This window comes from Scyliorhinus canicula, chromosome 7, assembly GCF_902713615.1.
Source record: "Scyliorhinus canicula chromosome 7, sScyCan1.1, whole genome shotgun sequence".
Classification (NCBI taxonomy): Eukaryota; Metazoa; Chordata; class Chondrichthyes; order Carcharhiniformes; family Scyliorhinidae; genus Scyliorhinus; species Scyliorhinus canicula.
In genome coordinates this window covers 18,470,940-18,496,355 of record NC_052152.1, presented here as the reverse complement: position 1 = coordinate 18,496,355, position 25,416 = coordinate 18,470,940, and the positions used below count along the sequence as shown (strand labels likewise).

General features: G+C 47.0%; 1 protein-coding gene across 3 annotated transcripts in view; it reads right to left on the bottom strand.

The window, feature by feature from the left end:
- LOC119968756 (C2 domain-containing protein 2) overlaps positions 1–25,416 on the bottom strand; it is a 66,417-nt gene that overhangs the window by 8,973 nt on the left and 32,028 nt on the right. For all 3 annotated transcript variants that reach the window (XM_038801443.1, XM_038801441.1, XM_038801442.1), the window contains 6 exons: positions 24,716–24,832; positions 19,512–19,653; positions 18,297–18,405; positions 9,941–10,005; positions 8,571–8,692; positions 3,786–3,957 (listed from right to left, as the gene is read on the bottom strand). In XM_038801443.1, the coding sequence (XP_038657371.1) occupies positions 3,786–3,957; positions 8,571–8,692; positions 9,941–10,005; positions 18,297–18,405; positions 19,512–19,653; positions 24,716–24,832 (727 nt within the window). The remainder of the gene's footprint in view (positions 1–3,785; positions 3,958–8,570; positions 8,693–9,940; positions 10,006–18,296; positions 18,406–19,511; positions 19,654–24,715; positions 24,833–25,416) is intronic.

Sequence of the window (25,416 nt, the reverse complement as noted above, 5' to 3'; positions counted from 1 at the left end):
ACAGTCAAACTGCTGTATTCCTTTGGACTTCCTTTCAGAGGACATGATGAATCATCAGTGTCAACTCAAAGAGGTAATATTTTAGCCTGCCCTGAATGCCTGTGAATTTGACGAGCTTCTCGAAGAGCATTTGAAAAGTTTTCAATATTGTGGCTCAGGGAAGACCAACTTTTTGAAAGCACAAGAACCTACGATGACTTCATCACTAAAATGGCAGAGTTAATGATGCCAATACTGTGCCCTAAATAATTGATTCAACACCAGATGTGAGTCATGCGGACAAATTAACACAAATTTTAACGTATGTGGCCAGCGATGGTGAAGTTGTGGAGCATTTTCACGGTTTTGTCCAGCTACAATCCCACACTTCCAAGTGCCTGGAGACAATGCTTTTGGGTATCATTTGAAATGTAGGTTTGGGCATCAAAACGTGTCATGTGTAGAGTCTCAATGTGCTGCAATAATGGCAGGAAGATATTCAGATCTACAAACAAGACTGAACAATGCAAGCCCTTGTGCATTATTCATCTCATGCTCCAGCCATTCCTTCAATCTGATCTGCAACGCAGCAGCTGAATCGAGAGAGGCAGACGTAAATTGTTTTGACTTTATTCAAAACTTCTATGCTTTCTTTCCAGTTTCCATGCGTCGGTGGAATATGCTGCAATCACGCTTGGAGCTGACAGATGGAATACATTTGATGGTCAAAATATATTTGTGACACCAGGTGGTCCGCTGGTGCAGATGCTGCTCTGGCTCAGAGACTGAACTTTGTCGATGTAAAGGAATATTTATCAGACAGAGCCACACCAAATTCAGAGAAACCACGTGTGAAATCCTGAGCAGAGAAGTTTGAAAAGTACAAAGTTGCAGATTTTACTGTTTGTGGAATCGTTTACTTCGAAGAATTAATGCCGTCAGCAAATCACTGCAAAATGTTGATACAATTATTGAAAAATGCTTCACAATTGTTAGTATCAGTTAGAGGTTTTGTTATGGAAGTTTGAAATGACTATACCTCAGTGGATACCGAAGCACTAACATTAAAGTGTACAAGACATAGGAAGTTATTTTTGATTAAAGAGGAGACAATTAAATCACTTTAAAGGGGAAAGAGAAGATCATTGTTGAGACTGTCAATGTAATTTGTGACACAATAATGGTGCAATACAGAGTAGAAATGAATCTCTGAACAAGACTGCTGAATTATTTTGCGTGCTTTTTGACAAAAGTGCAGATGAGAATGCCAAGAGCCGCTGTGATGAGAGGTTAATTGAATTCTACTGGGAGGACATAAGGCACAAATCTTTTTGAAGAAGTGAAACAATTCATTCATTTCATTAGTAATGATGAGCACTGTGCTTCGGGATCACCAACTGATTTAATTGATGGGTTGCCGGCAACCTTTCCAAATATGGAAACGATTCTGAAGATATTTTTAACAACACCCGTCACAAAAGCTTCAGGTCAACGTTCTTAAAGAGTGAATAATTATCTGTGAAGTACGATGAGTCAGGAACATTTGACAAGTTCAGCAATACTGACAACTGAAAATGCTTCCTTACATTAGGTTTAACACACTGGGCTAAATCGCTGGCTTTTAAAGCAGACCAAGGCAGGCCAGCAGCACGGTTCAATTCCCGTACCAGCCTCCCCGAACAGGCGCTGGAATGTGGCGACTAGGGGCTTTTCACAGTAACTTCATAGAAGCCTACTCGTGACAATAAGCAATTTTCATTCTTCAAGCGAGAACATATGCTGCCCTGATATAATGATGAGTGGATACAGACTTAATCATGATCTGCTCCCGGTGTGCAGAATTGAAGGTTTATGGTGCTCGACGAGCAGGCATGATACTGGTTGCAACCTGCAGGCACCCAAAATACCGAGCTTTTCCCTGAAAAGGTGCAGCTAAAACCAGGTCCAGAAGGTTTGGCAGAGGTGAAGCTGGATACAACAGATGCAAACCCACAACTTCCTGTTTTCAAGCAGTTTTAGACAGAGTAGGGTTACTTAGTTCGCACATTTACTAAGAGGCTTTGCACATTTGGCACACTGTTAGATTCTTTCAAAGGAAACACTGGCCTTTCCAACTGCTTATAAAGTGCCCTAAGCAACAAAGGAAAAGAAGCCAATTGATCTCAAGATCCGGCAATTACATCCTGTAGCCTCAAGAGATGCACTAAGTTGCACTTTGGCAAGTAGGTACTAAATGGTACTGATGGGCGGCACGATAGCACAGTGGATAGCACTGTTGCTTCACAGCGGCAGGGACCTGGGTTCGATTCCCAGCTTGTATCACTGTCTGTGCGGAGTCTGCACGTTCTCCCAGTGTCTGCGTGGGTTTCCTCCAGGTGCTCCGGTTTCCTCCCGCAAGTCGCGAAAGACGCGCTTATTAGGTGAATTGGACATTCTGAATTCTCCCTCCGTGTACCCGAGCAGGCGCCGGAGTGTGGCGACTAGGGGATTTTCACAGTAACTTCACTGCAGTGGTAATGCAAGCCCACTTGTGACAATAACAAAGATTATTCTAAATTGTGCTTTACATGTTGCGACACCTCTGTTCCTATAAAGTGGTTTGCACACTTACTGTGAGCAGCATGGTGAAACAGCTGCTGTTGCACATGTACAATTCTGCGTCTGCTCCAGGCTAGGGCTGGGGAGGAGCAACAGGAAAGGTCAGAGTGCTCAATTGTAATCATTGTCCATTCACTCCTCGGGAGCAGAAGTGTGGATAGACAGTTGTGGCCAGGATGGGATAAGGCTCAGCTTGGAGCTGCTCAGCATTAGAAAAGCCTACTGAACCCACTGGGCCAGCCAATCTCCATGCTCAAATCGCGTGGGCCAGGAAGATACTGGATGATACTCCAGTCAGTGTGCTGAAAAATAAGACTTGCATTGATAAAGAGTTATTCACAACTACTGGGAGTCACCAGGCGCTTTTCATCCACTTTTTTTCTTAAAACGCAGTCACGTAGGAAGAGAGAAGGTAACTTTCAGCAGCGTGTCAAGCTGAAGGTTCATAGGAACAGGAGAAGGCCATTTAGCCCTGAAGGTTTGTTTTGCCACTGTTCAATTAAATCGTGGCTGGTTGATATCTCAAACTCCTTTTATTCAACTTGGTTCGACATCTATTATACCCCTGCCTAACAGAGAAATAAAATCTATAACTTCAGCTTTGAACTTTTCAACAGAGCCCAAGCCTCAACAACTTTCTGGAGGAAGTGATTTCCAGATTTCCATTGTGAAGAAGTGCTTCCTGATATCACTCCCGAATGGCCCAAATCTATTTCTAAACTTATGTCAACTTGTTATGGACTTCCTCAGCAAAAGAAGAGATGATTATCCTGTAATAATCTTAAATACCCCAATTAGTTCACTTTTTAATCACCTGTAAATCAAGGGAATAAAGGCCTAGATTGTGCAACCCGTCCTCTTAGCCCCAATATTACTCTGAAGTAATGAGAATTTTTTGTTTGTTTGTTTACCCATTCATCGGACGTGGGCATCACAGGCTGTGCCAGCATTTATTGCCCATCCCCAATTGCCCTCGAGGGGCAGTTAAGAGTCAACCACATTGCTGAGAGTCTGGAGTCACATGTAGGCCAGACCAGGTGAGGACGGCAGATTTCCTTCTCTAAAGGACATTAGTGAACCAGATGGGTTTTTACGACGAGCGACAATGTTTTCATGGTCATCATTAGACTTTTAATTCCAGATTTTCATTGAATTCAAATTTCACCATCTGCAGTGGTGAGATTTGAACCCAGGACAGCTTTTATTACCTGTAGGACTGCCACACAGCTTTCCATCCGTTCGAGGCTTGGTCTTAACAGCAGTTACTGTTGTAACAACTGTGCCGCAAGGCATGACCGTTCGGTCCTTTTCGACTTTCTTTGCTGAAAGCAGTGAGGGGGATTGCCGGCACTTAGCTTCGTTAGGTTCCATGTAACAGAACTGAAATCAACAAAGACAATGATGTTCACATTTAAGAGCTATTACAAACCCAATACCAAGACACGTTAGGATCAGAATACCGGACAGGGGAGGGTGATTCCACCGTAGATACAGAGTATCCTTGCAAAATATTGCTCCATCCAAAAGACAACTCTCCGGTGCATTCATGACACGACAAGAAGGAGTCTCACACCATCCGTAGTCCCTTGAAAATTCCAAACCTTCCCCTATAGTTCAAGAATTTCTATCTAACAAATGTTTGAGCAGTACTGACTAGAAAGTCTCAGATTTATCCCTGTCCTGTGCTTTGGGGTGGCACAGTGGTTAGCACTGCTGCCTCACAGTGCCAGGGATCCAGATTCAGTTCGGGCCTCGGGTCACTGTCTGTGTGGAATTTGCACATTCTCCACGTGTCTGCTTGGGTTTGCTCCGGTTTCCTCCCACAGTTCAAAGATGTGCAGTTTAGCTTCACTGGCCATGATAAATAGCTCCGTGGTGTCCAAGGGTTCGGTGGGGTTACAGGGATAGGGCGGGGGAGTCAAGGTAGGGTGTACTTTCGGAGGTTTGGTGCAGACCCGATGGGCCGAATGGCCTCCTTCTGCAGTGTAGGGATTTTATGATTTGTGTACAATTCTGGTTGCCACACGACCAGGAGGAAATGGAGGCTTTGGGGAGGGTACAGAAGAGGTTTACCAGGATGCTGCCTGGTATGGAGGGTATTAGCTATGAGGAGAGGTTGGATAAACTTGGAATGTTTTCACTGGAACGATGGAGGTTGAGGGGAGACCTGACAGTAGTTTACAAAATTATATGGTGGCACGGTGACGCAGTGGTTAGCACTGCTGCCTCATGGCACTGAGGACCTGGGTTCTATCCCGACTCTGGGTCACTGTCCGTGTGGAGTTTGCACATTCCCCCCGTGTCTGCATGGGTATCAACCCCACAACCTAAAGATGTGCAGGTGAATGGGCCACGCTAAATTGCCCCTTAATTGAAAAAAAAAGAATTGGGTACTCTAAAATTTAAAAAGAAGTTTACAGAATTATGAGGGGCATGGACAGAGTGAATAGTCAGAAACTTTTCCCCCCAGAGTGGAAAAGTCAATGACTAGGGGCATAGGTTTAAGGTGCAAGGGGCAAAGTTCAGAGGAGATGTGCGTTTTTTTTTTTTACACAGAAGGTGGCAAATGCCTGGAACAGTGGTGGAAGCAGATACAACAGTGATGTTTAAGGGACATCTTGACGAAGACATGAATAGGATGGGAAGAGGGGGTACAGACCTTGGAAGGTTTTAGTTTAGACAGGCATCGTGATCGGCGCAGACTTAGACGGCCGAAGGGCCTGTTCCTGTGCTGTTCTTTGTACTTGATCTTTGCTTGGAAAGCAATAGAGATGCTACATATAGCTCAATGACAACAGGGTGGAGTGGTGGGAAGAAAAAGGGCAAAAAGTCATCGATCATTACTGCAAGTGCACATTTGGATGCTGGAGGATAGGGTTTACTTGCAATAAATCTTCTCTCCCCACCCTCTCAACCTCCAGATGCACAACCTGTCGACACTCACATGAATGATGGGGTTTTGTTGAGGCAACCTGCGGAACCCAAATAAGTTGCCAATCTGTTAAGGGGGAAAGATAGGGGGGCGGCGGGGGGGGCGAAATGGTCAGAAAACATCCCCACAATCGCATTAGCTTTAGTCTATTTCAGTTGGCAAAAAAAAGCTGTTTTCAACAGCAGGAGTGGGCAATAGTGGGCAAAATCGAACAAACGGAGCATGAGGCTAAACCATGAAAGATAGAGGTATTTAAATTGTTGCAGCAGGATTGCTTAATAAATAGGAAGCATTAAACAGTAGTCATGGAAAGGCTGTGGGGTCATGTGGCTGACTGGAGTTCCATGTGTTGAGCAGAATGATGAATATTTGAACATTACCAACCCTGGGTGAGTGGTTAGGTTGGAAGGTGGGAGGAGATTGGCAAAGCAAGGTGATTACTTTAAACATAATGAGCAATCCGAGAACAATGTTGTGGATTGGCCATGAACAATGCGCGGGGTTACAGGGATAGGGCAGCGGAGTGGGCCAAGGTAGGGTGCTCTTTAGGAAGGTCGGGGCATACCCGATGGTTCCAATGGCCTCCTTCTGCACTGTAAGGATTCTATCAAGACTGATTACCAGAAACGTGGTGAAGTAACATCCAACCATCACTTTAAAACACTTGCCCCAAAACAAATGGGGGTGGGGGGTGGGGGGGGGAAGCAAAAGATTGAATGGAGGCAAGAGGTTTTTCCAATTTTGAAGATGGGGAGAAGGATTAAAAAAAAAAAGAAGAGTGCAATAGAACCTTGATTCTAACATAAGAGGCCGAGGAATGTGTGGTGGAGGTGAAGTCCTCCATTGCAGGATGAAAAATTGGCACTGAATACCCAACACTTTCTTCGCACACATCCCAATTAGAGGACTACATGGTGGGACGACAATAGCTCATTTTCGTGTTCGCAGCAACTCATTTTTGCCCGTTTCCCTATCTGCATTTATAAAAAATATTTTTATTCTCCTTTTCACATTTTCTCCTAAATTTACACCCAACAATAAACAATAATCAATCAGTGACGAATGTAATGTCAACCCCCATATCAATAACAACTATCCCATCCTCCCACCAAACCCCAGACATTAACCCACATGTTAACATAAATAAATGACAAAAAGGAATCAGGAATCACCCATAGTCACCATTAACATATACAATCCCTCTTCCCCCCAACCCTCCCACCCCCCCTAATGTTCGCTGTAATCCAATTCTCGAAAGTGTATAATGAATAACGCCCATGAATTGTAGAACCCCTCCATCCTTCCCATCAGTTCAAATTTGACCGTTTCAAGTGTCAAAAATTCCAGCAGGTTCCCCCCGCCACGCCAGGGCACAGGATGGAGAGGTTGATCTCCACCCTAACAGGATCCACCTTCGGGCAATCAACGAGGCGAAGGCTACATCTGCCTCCACGCCCGTTTCCAACCCCGGCTGGTCCGACACCCCGAATATGGCCTCCCGAGGGACCGAGTCCAGTTTCACGTGCACCACTTTAGCGATTACCCTAAAAACCTCCTTCCAGTAATCCTTCAGCTTTGGACAGGACCAAAACATATGAACGTGGTTTGTAGGCCCCCCACACTGCAACATTCACACACAACTTCTACCCTCTCAAAGAGCCGGCTCATCCTCGCCCTTGTGAGGTGTGCTCTATACATCACCATCAGCTGTATCAGCTCCAACCTCGCACATGAGGTGGAGGCATTCACTCTCCGGGGCACCTCCCACCAGAACCCCTCCCCCATACCCTCTCCCAACTCTTCCTCCCACTTTGCCTTGATCCCTTCCAGCGGCGCCATCTCCTCCTCCAAAATGGTCCCGTAAACCGCCAATACCACCCCCTTCTCCAGTCCCCCTCTCCAGACCTCCTCGAGGAATGCGGAAGCCGGCTCAACTGGGAAGCTCTTTATCTCCTTTCTGGCAAAGTCTCTAAATATTTCTCCCTGCTCCAGCCCATACTTCGCCCCCAGCTCCTTCAATCCCGCAAACCGACCCCCAAGAAACAAATCTTTTAGTGTCCTAATTCCTTTCTCCTCCCATCTCCGAGAATTTCCATCCCACTTCCCTGGCTCAAATCTATGGTTCCCCTGAATCGGCATTTCCCTTGACCCTGCCCCCAACCCAAAGTGCTGGCGAAACTGCCTCCAAATTCTCAACGAAGCTATTACTACCGGGCTCCCCGAGTATCTCCCCGTCGGGAGCGGCGCTGTCGCTAGCACCTTCAATCCCGACCCAAACTCTCCTCCATTCTGACCCATTGGGAGTCAACCCCTCTGACCCAGCTCCGTACGTCCTCCATATTCGCCGCCCAGTAATAATACATCAGGTTCGGAAGACCCACCCTATCAGCATTGTGACCCAGTTCAATGTCTCCTGCCAATACTGGACTGAATGCAGGCTGCCGGCACTCGGCTGAAGTATTTCTTTGCTGCCTTTGAACTCAGAGCCGGGAGTCGGCATGCAAAGGGAGCCTGTGTTCCAGCAGACCAGGGATCGAAACAAAAATCTTAAGATACAAAACAAAAATAGTGATGAGCACGAAAGAGGGTGACTGGAACCGGAAACGGAGGAATGTGGTCACCACGTGCAGTTCCTCGGAGGCCAAGGCAGAATAGATGGAGCTTACCACTAACCTATAACCAGGAACAGCTTAATCTGGGAGTGACTGTCACCAACCCTAGCTATCTAAATGAAAAAAAAATCCCATTCCCAGCATCAACATCCCTACGTCAAACTCAAAAAGGTTTTATTTTCCAGGGAATGGCTGGTCACTTTTAAACCTAACTCAAATTGGCGTATTTGTAGTTATAAACAGTTTTGTTTGTAACAAAGAGATCTGGCTTCAGATTTCCTAGCGCCCCATTTTTATTTAGGCTCTAGCCATTTTTATTGGGTTCGGTCACAATTTAAGAGGGTAAAACAGCTCGGGTGAATTTGAATTCAAAATCTCAGTTGAAACAATGGCACCCCTCCCAAGAGACACGCGCCCTGGAACGATCAACGTGTTTGTGGTGGTTGTACCTCAGCTGTGATGGATCCTGAACTGTTCCCATTCTGTGTGTTTGCCAGGCGAAAGCTTTGTCTCCCACTGGGCTGTTTCTTGAACAGGTCTATGGGCACCGTCACTGCACCAAGGACAGCACCTGCAGTGGGAAGTAACACGATCAGAATCAAAATAAAACCCTTGAAAATACAGTGACTCAGAAACAACTGGAGAGAAATAAGTCAACCTTTCGGCTAGGGCGGCGACTAATGAATCCACTGGTAAGCCTTTGCTGACTGACCTGCTGCACACTCCCAGCAACGTTCACATTTCACACAAATATCGAGCTAAATATTAACTTTTTTTTTCCAGACATACAAGTTTGCAAATGACACCAAGTTGGAGAGTGCAGTGAGCTATCGAGGGATCAGGAAGTTAGAAAGGGACATTGGCTGATTAAATAAACAAATACACCAAACTGTGGCAGATGGGGGTACAATCCAGGGAAGTGGCAGCTCAGCCACACACTGGACTGGAGAAAGACAAATCACAATATTTTCTTCATGGAAATAGGCTAGGCACTGCAGAGGAGCAACAAGCTTGGAGTGTTTATGCATACAGATCATTAAAAGCTGAAGTGCAGCTACCAAATGTAATCAAAAGGGCCAATGGAAAGTTGGTCTGAATCCCAAGGCAGCTGGAATGCAAAGGGAACGATGCGTCAATTGTAGAGTCTTGTTTGGATCCCACCTGGAGCAGTGTGTTCACTGTTGGTACTCACGCATTTTCCTTGGAGGGGCTACAGTGCATATTCACCAAAACAATACCAAGGCTTAAAGTGTTGAGCTATTGTTACTGGGTCAATACAACAGAAGTTTTCAATAGGGGGACAGATATTTTTGCATTAGGCTTTAGTATCAAGCGATATTGGGGCTGGTTTAGCTCACTGGGCTAAATCGCTGGCTTTTAAAGCAGACCAAGCAGGCCAACAGCACGGTTCGATTCCCGTACCAGCCTCCCCGGACAGGCGCCGGAATGTGGCGACTAGGGGCTTTTCACAGTAACTTCATTGAAGCCTACTGGTGACGATAAGCGATTTTCATTTCATATTGAGCTAAGGGAATTAAATGGAGTTGTGGTACAGATTAGCCAGAGCAAGCTCAAAGAGTCCGAATGCTCCATTTCGATGAAAATGCAACAACTTTTCAACAAAATAAAAAAGGTCCGAACTCGAGGTTCACGCTGTACAGCCAGGTACAAACAAACTTCACAACACCTAACCTGGAAAAAAACTAACATTTACATGGCTTCATGTATCAGAGCACTTAATCTCACATGATGAGATGAATGTTCCAATTACAGTAATAATTGGTTGGGCACAACCCTAACGATGTTGTCAGCTACGCACTCTCTGAGGGTCTTCCATCCTCCAAAATCTGCATGTGAAGTTTCTTCGACTTGGCACTCAACTCGCTGTTGGATTTAAAAAGAAAAACAGAGAATGCAGTTAACCGCCAGTTCCTGGATTCCAAAGCACCTCGCAAACCAATGTAAAACATTCTCCTCCCTCAAATTAAATGCACACTCCCACGGCACACCCTCCCTTCCCACCCTCATCTGTGCAAATCTGAGTATTCCAAGTTCCCTTAACTCGGACTTTGTTAATCCCCATTTCCTTTGCCCATCAGCCCTTCAGCGCCCAGGCTCCGGAATTTCCTCCCTAAACTGCTTTGTCATGCTACCTCCTTTCAGGCTGCTTAAAGCCTCTCCCCTTGACCAAGCATTTGGTTACCTGGCCTAGTGTCTCATTTGTTTGCTCAGTGTCAATTTGTGCTTGTTTATGCTTAGCACATCACTGACATGACCTGACCTGCCAGCATCTTGTCTGACCTGTGATGTAACCGTGTATGGTTATGGCAGCCTGGCATAACCAGGGCCTGTGTTGGGTAACAACATTCCATTGCTCCAGGAAGGCAAATAGAATGTTGTCATTTACTGCTCGGGCAATGGAATCTAAAAGTAGGGATGTTTTGTTTCAGTTGTACAGGGCATTGGAGAGCCATAAACTAGAGCACCGTGTACAGTTCTGGTCTCCTTATTTAAGAAAGGACATAAATAGGGCGGCACGGTAGCAGAGTGGTTCACACTGTTGCCTCACAGCGCCAGGGAGCCGGTTCGATTCCCGGCTTGGGTCTCTGTCTGTGCGGGGTCTGCACGTTCTCCCCGTGTCTGTGTGGGTTTCCTCCAGGTGCTCCGGTTTCCTCCCATAAGTCCCGAAAGACCCGTTAGGTGAATTGGACATTCCGAATTCTCCCTCTGTGTATCCGAACAGGCGCTGAAAGGTGGCGACACGGGGATTTTCACAGTAACTTCATTGCAGTGGTAATGTAAACCTACTTGTGACACTAGTAAAGATTATTATTATATGTCAGAAGGTTCATTCAACTGATACCTAGGCTTATCTTATGAGGAAAGGTTGTGCCTGTATCCATTGGAGTTCAGAAGAACAAGGTGTGATTTTGCGACATACAAGATCCTGAGGGGACTTGACAGGACAGATGTTGTGGGAGAGGCTAGAGCTAGGGGGACACAATTTAGAAATAAGGGATCTCCCATTTAAGACGGAGATGAGAGGAAATGATTTCTCTCAAAAGGGTGTCTGAGGAACTCACTCTTACCCAGAGAGTGGTGAAGGTTAGGATTACTGAATATTTTTGAGGCAAGGTAGCTAGACGCCCTGATTAGTCAAGAATCTAAAGTTATTCGAGGGAGGTGGAAAGTGGAGTTGAAGCCATAATCAGATCGGCCATGATTTTACTGAATTGAGGAGCAAGCTCGATGGGCCAAATGGCGATGATATAAAGGTGATATATAAATGCAAGTTGCTGCATTGCGTATTCAAAAGAGCTGTAATTCATACTCAATAGGCTGGATATTAGCAGGGAGGGAACAGGGTGGTGCTATTTTGAGTGTCAGGAAACCCGGCATAACAACTTTTTCTCGGGTCCTGCCGAGTTGAACGGCAAAATCCGATCATACTTTTTCATCTCAATCTCCCAGCCGCAGAGAACCAGATTGAGCAAACCAGCTGGCACGCAAGTCGGCCTTCGGTATTGAGCCGGGGGAGGAGGGAGGGAGAGAGAGAGAGAGAGAGAGAGAGAGAGAGAGAGGGCAGCACGGTAGCATGGTGGTTAGCATAAATGCTTCACAGCTCCAGGGTCCCAGGTTCGATTCCCGGCTGGGTCACTGTCTGTGCGGAGTCTGCACGTCCTCCCCGTGTGTGCGTGGGTTTCCTCCGGGTGCTCCGGTTTCCTCCCACAGTCCAAAGATGTGCGGGTTAGGTGGATTGGCCATGCTAAATTGCCCGTAGTGTCCTAAAAAAAGCAAGGTTAAGGGGTTGGGTTGTTGGGTTACGGGTATAGGGTGGATACGTGGGTTTGAGTAGGGTGATCATTGCTCGGCACAACATCGAGGGCCGAAGGGCCTGTTCTGTGCTGTACTGTTCTATGCTCTATGCTCTAGAGAGGGAGGGAGGGAGAGAGAGAGAGAGAGAGAGAGAGAGAGAGAGAGGGAGGGAGGGAGGGAGAGGGAGGGAGGGAGGGAGGGAGGGAGAGGAGAGAGAGAGAGAGAGAGAGAGGGGAGGGAGGAGAGGGAGAGAGGGGAGAGGGAGAGGGAGAGGGAGGAGAGAGAGAGAGAGAGAGGAGAGAGAGAGGGAGGGAGGGAGGGAGAGGGAGGGAGGGAGGGAGGGAGAGGGAGAGAGAGAGAGGAGAGGGAGGGGGAGAGGGAGAGAGAGAGGGAGAGAGAGGGAGAGGGAGGGAGAGGGAGAGGGAGAGGAGAGAGGGAGGAGAGAGAGAGAGAGAGAGAGAGAGATCTGAGGCTAGGAGGGGAAAGAATTAGAAGGGTTTGTTTGGGATGGCTGGATGAAGCAGGAGAACTGGATCCACCTATATTCTCACCTTCCTATTCAATGGGCATCCCAAGGTCCTGGAAACCTAGCTAGACATGATTACATTTAGAATAGTGGTTAACCCGGAGACATGCATCCTCATTATAATATTTAAATGAGCAATCCACCTCCCATGAGCAACGTGGTTGCCTCCTCCACCTCCATTAAAACCCAAAGTGGACCCACCCCACATGTGACCCAACCCAAATTCAACTATTTTTGGAGGTCTAATGAGATTGCGTTCCTGCATCCAACCTCTTCAAAAGTTAGTCAATTTTGTACATATTTAAAAACGCATACAATAAGCTTTCTTTATATAACTTGGGAGATGGGAAGAATGATATTTAAGAGCTGGCCTCCCTGAATTTACATCGTTGCATCATTCACAGAATTACACTGTTCCTTTCCATGGGATAGCTCCCTCTGGCGTCATTAGATGTTGGGCTAAATGAGAATAGGTTTATTATGGAAATTAAAGCGTGCGCACACACACAAACACGCGTGCACACACAAACGAACATGCATGCATACACACAAATGCACACACGCGTGCATACACAAACAAACGCGCGCGCACACAGACGCACCTAAACAAAAAATCTAAGTTATGAACAATAGCTGCATAGAGTTGCCACCACTCCAGTGTCGGTCCCCACAATCACCCACCAGCCAATCACTGCTGAGGTTCACTCGTAACACTACCACACACACGGAACTTTACATACTGTACAGTATGAATGTGTTACAACCAGGAAACAAATTGAAATAAAATTCAATCCACGCTTGATTGTGTCCATCTGCAACATTACGCAAACCCCCAGAGAGACACAAAGACCAAATTTGTCAAGGTTCGGCATTTATTACAAGGAGACTAGAGTGCAAGAATAAGGAAGTCTTGCTACAATTATATATGAGTTTGGTGAGACTGCACCTGGAGAACTGTGCTCCGCTTTGGTCTCCATTTGCTCCATTACACTAAAAGTACTTGGCTGGTTCTAAAGTGCTGGGAGATATCTGATGGTGTGAAAAGCATTCGATAAATGTATTTAAAAAATATATATTTTTAATACGCCTTTGTCATTTTATACCAAAACCCCCCCAGAAGTACAAAAGTCCAAACAACAGTAATCAAACAATAACCTCGTAAACAAGGACCCCTCCTCCATTATCAATAACAACTAAGTGGCCAATTCCTTGAAGTACAATGTAAACAGTTGCCATGCGGTAGAGCCGCCCTTCATTTGACCCCCTCATGCTGTATTTGACCTTTTCCAGGCTGAAAAACTCCATTAAGTCACCCAGCCAGGCTGAGCCACTAGGTGGCGTCACCAGCCTCCAACCCAATAGGATTCAGCTCTGAGCAACCAACCAGGCGAAGGCCAGGAGATCTGCCCCCCCCACCCATCCGCAGCTCCGGCCGGTCCGAAACCCCAAATATAACCGTTAAAGGGCAGGGCACCAACTCAATGTTCAGGGTCACCGACATAGGGCTGAAAAAAAAAAGAGACCCAGAAATCGACAAGCTTGGCGCAGGACCAGAACATGTGTGTGAGATTAGATGGCCCTGTGGAACAGCGTTCGTACCAATCCTCAACTCCCGCAGAGAAACAACTCATTTGGGCTTTAGTGAGATACACCCTAAACAGTACCGTGAGCTGGATCAGGCCTAGCCTCACACAAGGTGACATTGCGTTTACCCTGCGTAGGGCGTCACTCCACTCCTCTTCCTCCATTATAGGCCCCAGCTCCTCATCCCATTCGGCCTTCACCCATTCCACTGAGATCAGATCCTGTCCCAGAATCCGTCCGTATATGCCGGATGCACTACCCTCTTCCGACCCCAAAAAGGAAAGGACCCGCTCCAGCAAGGATGATGGCGACACCACCGGGAATGTCAGAAACATCCAAACAATATTTCATACCTGGAGGTACTTAAACGAGTCCAAGCCCGACAGCCCGGATTTCTCCATCAATTCCTCCAGATTGGCAACCGACCCACCCAGGAATAAATCACTCACTCTCTCTCTCTCCAGCCCCTTCCCCATCCACCCCGTTAAATGTGACATCCAACTTTGCCGGCTTGAACAAGTGGTCCGCACAAATGGTGACACACCTTGATACGGACCACAGCTTGAAATACTGATGGAGTTGCCTCCATAGTTTTAAAGTGGAGACAATCCCCCGGATAATTGACTTGGGTAGAAATACCGGAAGACACTGAAGCAGAACAAGAATCTCGGCAACTTGTTCATCTTGATGGCTCGTCAGGGACAAGGAAAGGCTGTCCCACCTTTGCAAGTCAGCCTTAACCCTACTCAATCGGCTGGTATAATTCAATTTACGGAGCCACACCCAATCCCAAGCCACCTGGACACCCAAATACCAAAAGCTGGTCCTGGTCAAGACCGGCTCCCCTCCCCAAAGTGTTGACCAAAAAATACTCACCCTTCCGTACATTTAACTTGCATCCAGAGAAGGAGACACAGTTCTTCAATATACTCATTATGTCCCCATAACTGGCTCCGGATCCCTCCCGTACAGCAGATCATCCGCATACAGGGACACTCTGTTTTCAACCCCACCCCTACCTATCCATCTGTTTGAGGCCCTCAGGGCAATAGCCAGTGGCTCGATCACTAACACTAACCAAGAGGGGAGATAAAGGACACACCTGCCTCGTCCCCCGACGCAGCCGAAAAGTCCCCAAACTCATGATATTGATATGGACGCCAGCAGAAGGAGCCCAGTACAATAACCGCACCCACGACACAAACCCAGGGCCCAACTCAAACCTCCCCAAAACCGCAAAGAGTAACCTCCATTCGACCCTACCGAACGCTTTTTCCGCATCCAACGACGCGATTACCTCAGGTTCCAGCCCAGCCGCTGGGTTGAGAACCACATTGAGCAGTCACCTCACACTGGAGCTTTCGGCCCTTTACAAATCCCGTCTGGTCCTCCTCAATTATCTCTGGGAGACAGGGTTTCAACCTCCGGAGAAGAGAAGTAGATGTCTGGCAAGTGTCGTAGGAAGAGAACCTCACGCCAGACAATTATTAAACATCCCCTTGAATAATGGAACCAGCTGATCCGCAAACATCTTGTAGAATTCCACTGGGAACCCATCCAGCCCAGGTGCCTTCCCTATCTGCATCTTTCCTAATGCTGTTCGAACCTCCTCCAAACTCAGTGGTGCCTCCAGCTCTTACCCCACCGTGGGAAACACCGGGCCCTCTAAAATCTCTGTCATTCCCAGCTCGCACTCTGGCGGCTCTGATCTATAAAGCCCCTCATAGAAGGCTTGAAATATCCCATTCACCTTGTCTGGGGCGGAAACCAGCCTACACTCTGAATTCCTCACCTGGATAATCCCCCTAGCAGCCTCCTGCCATCTTAGCTGATGAGCCAACAAATGTTGGCCTTCTCCCCATACACCACCCTCCTCAAACGCTGGCGCCCCGTCCTGTCCGTAGACAGGTCAAACTGCATTTGCAACTTTTTCCTGTGTGCCAATAGCGTTGAGTCGCTCGCATACCTACGGTCCACTCTCAGGATCTCATCTACTGACTTCTGGTGTTCAGTCTTGGCCTCCCCGTCCATGTGTGCCTTGTACAATATGATCTCCCTTCTAATCGCCGCCTCCCACAGAGAAGAGGGTGAGACCATCTCATTCTCATTGAACTCTACATATTCCCTTACGGCTCCCGAGACCTGCCCGCGGAGCCCAACCTGCGACAAAAGCCCTACATTTAACCTCCATCCTGTGCTCTGCGTCCGGTCCACCTCCAACACAAGGGACGCGATCTAGCCGAATGGAACAGAGTCCCATAGTGCGCGATTAGCCAGGTGGTTCCCGGAGCTCGGAGCAGCCATTCGGGTAGATCATGGGCCCAGCGGGGAACGTGTGGCTGAGGCCGCATTTAGCCCCGTTTTCTGCACGGAGGAGCTCCACTCACCGGAACTCCTTAGTACAGGGAGAGATCGGAACGCCATTTCAAAATGGAGTCCCAATCTCTCAGCCCCCCCCCCCTCCCCCCGACTTCAACCCCCCCCCCCCAAATCAGCGATAAGGGGGTCCTTGACCCTGCACCCACACAGGGCACCCGCGGGCCCGATTCCCGTTGCACAAAATAAACCAGCTTGGAACCTTGGCAGTGCCAGGCTGGCACAACCAGGGTGCCAGAATGCCACCCTGCCCAGAGAGCAAGCGCCTGAGGGCATCCGATCCCCAGAGAGACCCCCCACGAGTGCCATTCGTCTGGTCCCCATTTGTGGAGATCAGCAGTGAACGGTGCTCACCCAAAGTCTCCTAGACGAGGGAGTTAGATCCCACGCCTTGATGAGATCTCGGGAATGCATATTACAGTAAGACTAGCTCATTCTAAAACACAGATTTGCCAGAAAGTGATCCCGCCCACAATGGGTGGGAATCACACTGCAGTGTCTTGAGAGGTCACGGTAGATCTTGCAGGGTGTGGCGAGCCGGGTTGATCCCGGAGGCGAGATCTTCAGGCATCTACTGGCCGTGTCACGTTGCTTTTCGGGCGCAACGCGGCCGGTAGATCTCGCCACATGTCTACCAAGTACGGAGCATGGTCAGAAAAGACCACATGCAAATATTCCGCCTTTTTCCATCCCGCTGGGAAAGAGTCCTAACCATGATAAGTAACCTATCCTCCAGTACACCTCTTGTACCGGGGAAGAAAACAAACTCCTTACCCCAGGGTGCGTAAACCCGCCATGGGTCCACACCTCCTGTCTCCTCCACGAACGCAGCCAGTGAACCGCCATCGCCGAAGTGGCCAACGTTTGAAGAGTGTCTAAATTTGGTATTGCAGCCTACAACCACCTTATAAATGTTACATCATCCCAATACGGGACGCACATGTTCACGAAGACCACGGACCTTCCCTCCAACGTGCCTGAAACCACCATGTACCGACCCCCCTGATCAGCCAGGACCTTCGCGTCTGGTAGCGGACCCTTTCACTGACTAAAATCGCCCCCTCCCCAGTCCTGCCGCCTTGGTTAGCCCCTTCCCCCACACAAAACAAACAAACTAGACTCACTGTGCCTCACCAAAACTGGCTCAACAAGTCGCAGCCCTGAAAAGCACTCTAGAAACACGGAAGTCTTTCATTCCTTATTCGTACAATATCTAAGGAACGATAAATTTGTCTTACTGGGGAAGATTCACTAGAGTGGTTCACTGGATGAGAGGCCGAGTAAATTGGGGCATCTATACTTTGTGGAGTTTAGAATAATGGGAGGTGATCTCATTGAAACATGGAATTTGGAACGAGGCTAAACAGCGGAAACGCAGAACTCGTTTCCTTTGGCTGGGATCACAATCTGAGGAAAAGGGTCCAGCATTTAAAACAGAGGGAAAAAAAGTCTTTAATTCATGGAATTGTGAATCTTTGAAATTCTCTACACCAAAGAGTTGCAGATGCGCCATCCTTGGATAAAGTTACGGCTGGGATTGAAGTATTTTTATCTTTCCGGGAATCAAGGGATATGGGGAGTTCTGGGGAGGTGGTGAGGCAGAAGATCAACCATAATAGTGTTAAATGGAGGGGCCACGCCATCTACACCTTCTTCTATTTTTGATGTTTTTAAGACTGCAGCAACAGTATAAAAACACATCAAGCTTTATTTAGTGGCTCTTTCCTCTTTCTGAGATGGGCTATTAACAACTTAACACCATCCACAAAACTATTTTTGAACTGAACGAAACTCAGGAGGAAAAAGGACAACCACCAGAAATGCAGAGCAGCGAGAAGTTTCAGCTTAAAATAAATAGAAATACCATACTCACAACACAAACTGCTGGTCCCACAAGGGGTTAGAAATGCTGCTCATCACGGAGCTGGTGGCTTTCTGCACTGGATTGTCCAACTCTACAACACAGTACGGATGAACACGCTCTGACAATACAAAACACATTCAGAACATTAAATCTAATTTGGCATGCAGCAACCGTAAAGCAGAAACTACTTAATGCAATCGCCACTCAGAAATAATACATAATAATAAGCAGAATTTTAAGCAAATAAATTATAAATTCTTCGTTGAATTCACGTGGCGCGCCCTCTATGATATTGGCCAGAAATACCTACTGAAGGAGAACCACAATGGACGTGAAGCAGTTCAAGGGCCCTTGGTTAGAACTGGCTGGTGGGATCCACTCCCTGCTCCGTTGTAAATTGTCTGAAATAGCTGCTAGGTCATATTTCCACACGTATCACAAGCTGTGAATCTCTGGCAGCTTCATTAGTATGCCCATATTTTCCATCCTTCACAGCCTGACTTACATTATTTAATTTTGTTTTTCAAAAGTGCTTCACTATTATGTCTTGAATGAAAATAAATTAATTCTCCCAATTTCACATGTCCCCACTTCATTGAATTAAGGTTCAGAGCGTTTATTCCCAAAAACCGGCAAGATCTGCCGGCACGGACTCAGTCCCGAGACAGCCCAGTTTGAGGCATTGCACCTGAAAAGCAATTCTAATAAATGACATTTGTGAACAAGTTCAGGAATTTTCTTCTCTGACCTCTAGCTCTTCATCAGAAGAAAGACAGACAAATTCAAAAAGCTAACTCTGTTTTCTCTCCCCACAGATGCTGCCAGACCTGCTGAGGTTATCCAGCACCCTCTGTTCAGGTTTTACTCTCGTCTCTCCTTCCTCCTTGGTGACACTCTTTAAAAGCTACCTCACCAGCCCTGATGTCTTCTTTCATGGCTCAGTGTCAAACTTTACTCAATAATGTTCCACCAAAGTGCCATGGGATGGTTTATTAAGTTGAGGGCGCCATATAAATTCCAAGTCCGATTTGCTTGTGAAATGGCTAAACTTCCTAGTTCACACACGTCAATAGGGCGGCGTGTAATGCACAAGTTGTGAATTTGCACACAGCTGCACCGTTGCTGCTCCTATCACCAGCTTTGCACCGCAGTTTTGCGTTTTACACAGTATCCGTTTGGCAAGACCTGGCAGCACTCAAATATCACGTGACTATCTTTGGTTACCTGCGGCATCCGGGTCAGCAAGATTGTCCACTTTAATGATCTTCACAAGAAGCTTTCGCTCATGAGCTCTTGGCGGCTTTGGAGGCGAGCAAACCTGAGAGTTCAACTCTGCACTTGGCGCAGTTTGAGGAACTGACAAATTCTAAAGCGAAAGGAGGGAGGAAGAGAAAAGATACACAAGAAATAAATTAGATCTTCCGTTGGTAAATTACACCGTAAATACTGCTGATTGAACCTAAACCATTAATGCCAGTAGGCAAAGGATGATTAATGGTTTACCCAATAATAAAACCGTCCAATGCCATCCAATACTCTGCATAACTATGCATACTGCATAGCCTGCATAGGGCAGCACGGTATCCAAAATCCAAATTGTGGATAGCACAATTGCTTCACAGCTCCGAGGTCCCAGGTTCGATTGCCGGCTTGGGTCACTGTCTGTGCGGAGTCTGCACGTCCTCCCCGTGTGTGCGTGGGTTTCCTCCGGGTGCTCTGGTTTCCTCCCACAGTCCAAAGATGTGCAGGTTAGGTGGATTGGCCATGATAAATTGACCATAGTGTCCAAAATTGCCCTTAGTGGTGGGTGGGGTTACTGGGTTATGGGGATAGAGTGGAGGTGTTGACCTTGGGTAGGGTGCTCTTTCCAAGAGCCGGTGCAGACTCGATGGGCCGAGTGGCCTCCTTCTGCACTGTAAATTCTATGATAACCTGGTGGTTGATCTTGGAGGAAATGAGTAGTTATGTATGCATGGTGTAAAGCAGATACAATTAAAGCTGGCGGGCATGGATGATTCAAAATTAGAATTGTTACAGCACCTGCGGCCACTTGGCCCGTCGCGTCTGCAACAGTTCTCCAAAGTAAAAATACACCTAGTTCCATTCCCCTGCCTTCTTTCTCCCTGCAATCCTCCATATTCTTCCATTTCAGATAATAACCCAAATCCCTCTTGAAATCCTCCGCTGAAGCTGCGCCCACCACAGTCTCAGACTGTGCATTCCAGATCTTCACCACTCGCTGTGAGAAAATGGTTCTCACGTCTCCATTGCTTCTTTTGCCAATTAAGTTCAATCTGTGTCCTCTCGTTTTCAATCCTTCCGCCCACAGGAACCATTGCCCCCCCCCCCCCCCCCCCCCCCCCCCCCCTCGGTAACTCTCTCAGCCCTCTCACGATTTTGAATAATACCATTAAATCTCCTCTCACTCCCAGGAGAACAATACCAATCTCTCCAATCTACCGTCGTGGCTGAAGTTCATCATCCCGGGAACTGTTCTTGTAAACTTTGTCTGCACCCTGGCCAATGCCTGCAAACCCTTCCTAATGCGTGGCGGCCAGAACTGGACGCAATGCTCCAGTTGATGCTGAACCGTTGTTTGATACAAGTTCAACATAACCCTCTCGCTCTTGAACTCTATGCTCCATCTAATAAACTTTAGGATATCGTATACTTTATTAACCACTCCCTCAGCTGTCCTGCCACCTTCAATAACTTATGCACACCTACCCCCAGGTCTTGCACCCTCTTTAGATTTGTATCCTTTATTCTTTCAACAAGAAAGATTTCCCACTTATGCAACGTCAATAAGAGCATCTAAAACTTTCGTAGATTTCATAGAATATACAGTGCAGAAGGAGGCCATTCAGCCCATGGAGTCTGCACCGGCCCTTGGAAAGAGCACCCTACTTAAGCCTCACACCTCCACCCTATCCCCTTTATCTCTGTAACCCAGTAACCCCACCTAACCTTTTTGGACACTAATGACAATTTAGAATGGCCAATCCACCTAACCCGCACATCTTTGGACTGTGGGAGGAAACCGGAGCACCCGGAGGAAACCCACGCAGACACGGGGAGAACGTGCAGACTCCACGCAGACAGTGACCCAAGCCGGAAATCGAACCTGGGAAACTGGAGCTGTGAAGCAACTGTGCTAACCACTAAGCTACCGTGCTGCCCCCAAGCTATTCCCTGTGCCCCCGTGCTATCCTCACCTAACACACTGTCCCATTCAGTATTCTTTGTTTCTACCTGTTCCCCACTGCAGGGATTGCTCAGTTATCCATCCAATACAAGAACCTACCACAAAACAAAACCCAAATCAGCTTCCTTCCCGTTCACCTTCAGCAATGTCAACGTACTCCCAAAGCTCTCTTTCTATGACGCATCTGCTCTCTTGCTTCACAAAATGCTCCCCCCTCACAAACCCTCATCTGTGGTTTTTCACTTCTTGACCTCACACATCACCAAGATCTCAACAAATAGGAATGTGATCACCTCCTGGTCTCCTTTAAACACGCTCTCATTTGTCGTCAGCATCTCCACCCTTGGCCCCACTGACTGTGGAAGGGAAAACTAAATCTCTAGGACCCCCACAAGTTCACACAAGTACTGCTGGCTGGCTCCCTCACATTGGTTTTCAACATGCTCAATCCTGTCAAATCACTCAGTCTTTCCCAGTGTGGTTGCGACCCTTCTCACCTCAACCATGATATGCCAAAGGAATCAAACTGACACACAGCTGGTTAAATCATCCACCAATAGATCGGAGTTAAACATGGTTAGCTTTCTTGGAGCAACAGGGAGAACCGGACTGGCCAATGCTCTTGCTCACTGGATCCGCCCCAGCCAACCTCATGAACGTGCACTAACCCCACTCTCTCAGAGCCTTGGGAAATTACCAATTCACACTGACATGCCCAGCCAACAACTCAAATTTCAATCCCTCCACCGCCTCATTTCATTTAATCTCTGCAACCTTCTCCTGCTGTCCTACCTCGAGCTCATCTCCTCTTTCCCCTCACATCCCAACACTGGTGACAAGACCACCTGGTCGGAATACCCGACGGAATTCCTTCCATAACCCCTGCCGCCTCTACATCTCTGCTTTCACGATGCCCCGCTGGAATTGAACAAGATTTCTTTTGCCTCCTCGCCCATCGTTCCACCCTCCCCTCCTTCATTCTACTATAATAATTAAGTTCTGAAGAAAAAGTCTCTACGCAGGCTAAGCCATTCTGCGACTTGAGCCTGTCCCACACTTCCGTGAAATCACCGATCCCTATCCTATTTTCATATTATTTTTAATTCTATCGCCTTTAGCATGAAGAAATATTTTCTATTTTCTCTCCTGAATGATCTGGCTGATTTGAAGGTTATGATTCCTCAGAAGACTCACGCCACCAGGAAATATTCCATCTATTTTATCAAACATTAAAATTCTTATAAATTATTCCTCAACCGTCAAGGTTCTGGGTCATCTGAGCCTGGTTTATTTTATATAACTGTTCGTGCCGTGGTAATGTTCTGGTGAAATTCACTCATCCTCCCAAGGCCAATATATATCCTTTGTAAAGGTGCAGTACTCATAACTGTACCTAAATATGGTGTAACCAGGGCTTTATAGCTGTAGCAAAACCTTCTCCCTTTTATATTCTAGCTCGCTGGTTAGCTTTTAACTATCTGTTTGTGTGCAATGTGCATCTCACTCAGTTTCTTTCTTCATCAACAACAGCTTATATTTACATAGCCCCTATAATGCCTTGAAGCATCCCAAGTCGTTACAGGGGAGCAATGTAAATAAATATGATACCGAGCCATAGAATCCCCAAGGAGCAAGAAGGTAGCTAGGGAGAGAGTAGGCCCACTCAAGGACAAAGCGGGGAAGTTGTGCGTGAAGTCAGAGGAAGTGGGTGAGAGCCTTAATGAGAACTTTGCATCAGTATTCACCAAGGAGAGGGACAACACGGATGTTGAGGTTAGGGATGGGTGTGTGGCTCTCTGGGTGTGTCTTAGAGGAAAAACGCATGGTGGGGAAGTATACAAAGAACAATACAGCACAGGAACAGGCCATTCGGCCCACCAAGCCTGCGCCGATCAGGTGTCCTATCTAGACCAACTGCCTGTACCCTTCTGTACCCCCCCTATCCAGATAAGTCTTAAAGGTCGCTTACGTATCTGCCTCAACCACCTCCCTTGACAGTGCATTCCAGGCCACCATTACCCTCTCTGTGTAAAAACCTTTCCCCACACATCTCCACTGAATCTATTCTCCTCACCTTGAACTTGTGCCCCCTTGTGGGTGCAGAGGAGGTTCACCAGGATGTTGCCTGGCATGGAGGGTGCTAGCTATGAAGAAAGGTTGAGTAGATTAGGATTGTTTTCATTGGAAAGACGGAGGTTGAGGGGGGAAATTAGTGAGGTCTACAAAATTATGAGAGGTATGGACAGGGTGGATAGCAACAAGCTTTTTCCAAGAGTGGGGGTGTCAATTACAAAGGGTCACGATTTCAAGGTGAGAGGAGGAAACTTTCAGGGAGATGTGTGTGGAAAGTTTTTTACGCGGAGGGTGGTGGGTGCCTGGAACGCTTTGCCAGCGGAGGTGGTAGAGGCGGGCACGATAGCATAATTTAAGATGCATCTGGACAGATATATGAACGGGTGGGGAACAGAGAGAAGTAGACCGTGGAAAATAGCAACAGGTTTAGATAAAGAGATCTGGATCGGCGCAGGTTGGGAGGGCCGAAGGGCCTGTTCCCGTGCTGTAATTTTCTTTATTCTTTGTTCTTGTAATTTTCAATTCCGCCCTGGGAAAAAGCCTCCAACTGTTCACCCTATCCATACCCCTAATAATTTTATAAGCCTCTATCAGGCCACCCTTCAGCCTCCGTCTCTCTAGGGAGAACAATCCCAGTTTACTCAATCTCTCCTCATATCTAATACCCTCCATCCCAGGCAACATCCTGGTAAACCTTTTCTGTACTCTCTCCAAAGCCTCCGCGTCCTTCTGGCGATGTGCTGACCAGAATTGGGCACAGTATTTCAAATGTGGCCTACCAACGTTCTATATAACTGTAACATAATTTTCAAGCTTTAATACTCGATACCCCGTCCTATGAAGGTAAGCATACCATATGCTTTCTTTACCACCATTTCCACCAGCACTGCCACTTTCAGAAGTGCATCAAATATATATATATATATATATAAATAAAAGGAAAGAGTGTTAATAACTAGGAGTTAGACATGTATAAAGAAACGTTGTTTTGCATGGATATCAGCTAGCAGTGTAACCAAGGCACAATTGCACACTACACAAAAATGTGGCAAATTCCAATGTGTTAGGCTGAACTGCGAAAACGGAGGGCCTCACAGTAAATTTTCACTTTAGAAATTGGGCAGTGCAGGCTGAAAAACCTCATACTAACTTGGCTTTCCTTCAAAGGTGCCGCCTTCATACTCAGCAGGACCCTAGGACGGGCAGAAGTCAGCATGTCCTGTAACAACGTATAGATAGTCTCCCGGTACGTATCCTCTTCGTCCACCTATTTCAGATTAACAAACAGTGGCATATTTAAAGGGCGCACGTTCAGAGTCAATGCCATCACTTACCTTAAACAGTGAGGCTTTGGAAGATCCCGGCCGGAGTAGATTCCGAGATATCGCAATCCCATTCAGTTTCACCCAGCTGACTGAATAGGAAGTATTTCTGTAGACTATTACTACTGTATAGCTTTAAGTAGTTACCAAATTAAAGACAATTTGACAACAAAACACAGGAAGTAGATCTTGTCAGAGTCCTTCCTGTTTATTCCCTTTGTTCCCATTTTCTTTTCTTTTATTATTTTTGGTCCGTGGACCCATAATTGGAATATGTCTTTAAGCGGAGGACTCAAGCTGAAGCAGCCTGCTTGTCAGGACAGTGTGTTCCAGGTTTTGTATTTGGGAGGCACAAAATCAGATCCGTCGGCGTTGAGTGAATCTTTGACACCGGCTTTGGAAGAAGTTGGTTCGATTGGCTAAGTGCCGATCGGTGAGTTGCCCAGGACAGTGTTCTGACTGACAACAGTCAATAACTGGTTCCTGCATGATGCTTTCTGAGAGAGCTTGGCAGAAGTGTTTAGACCTT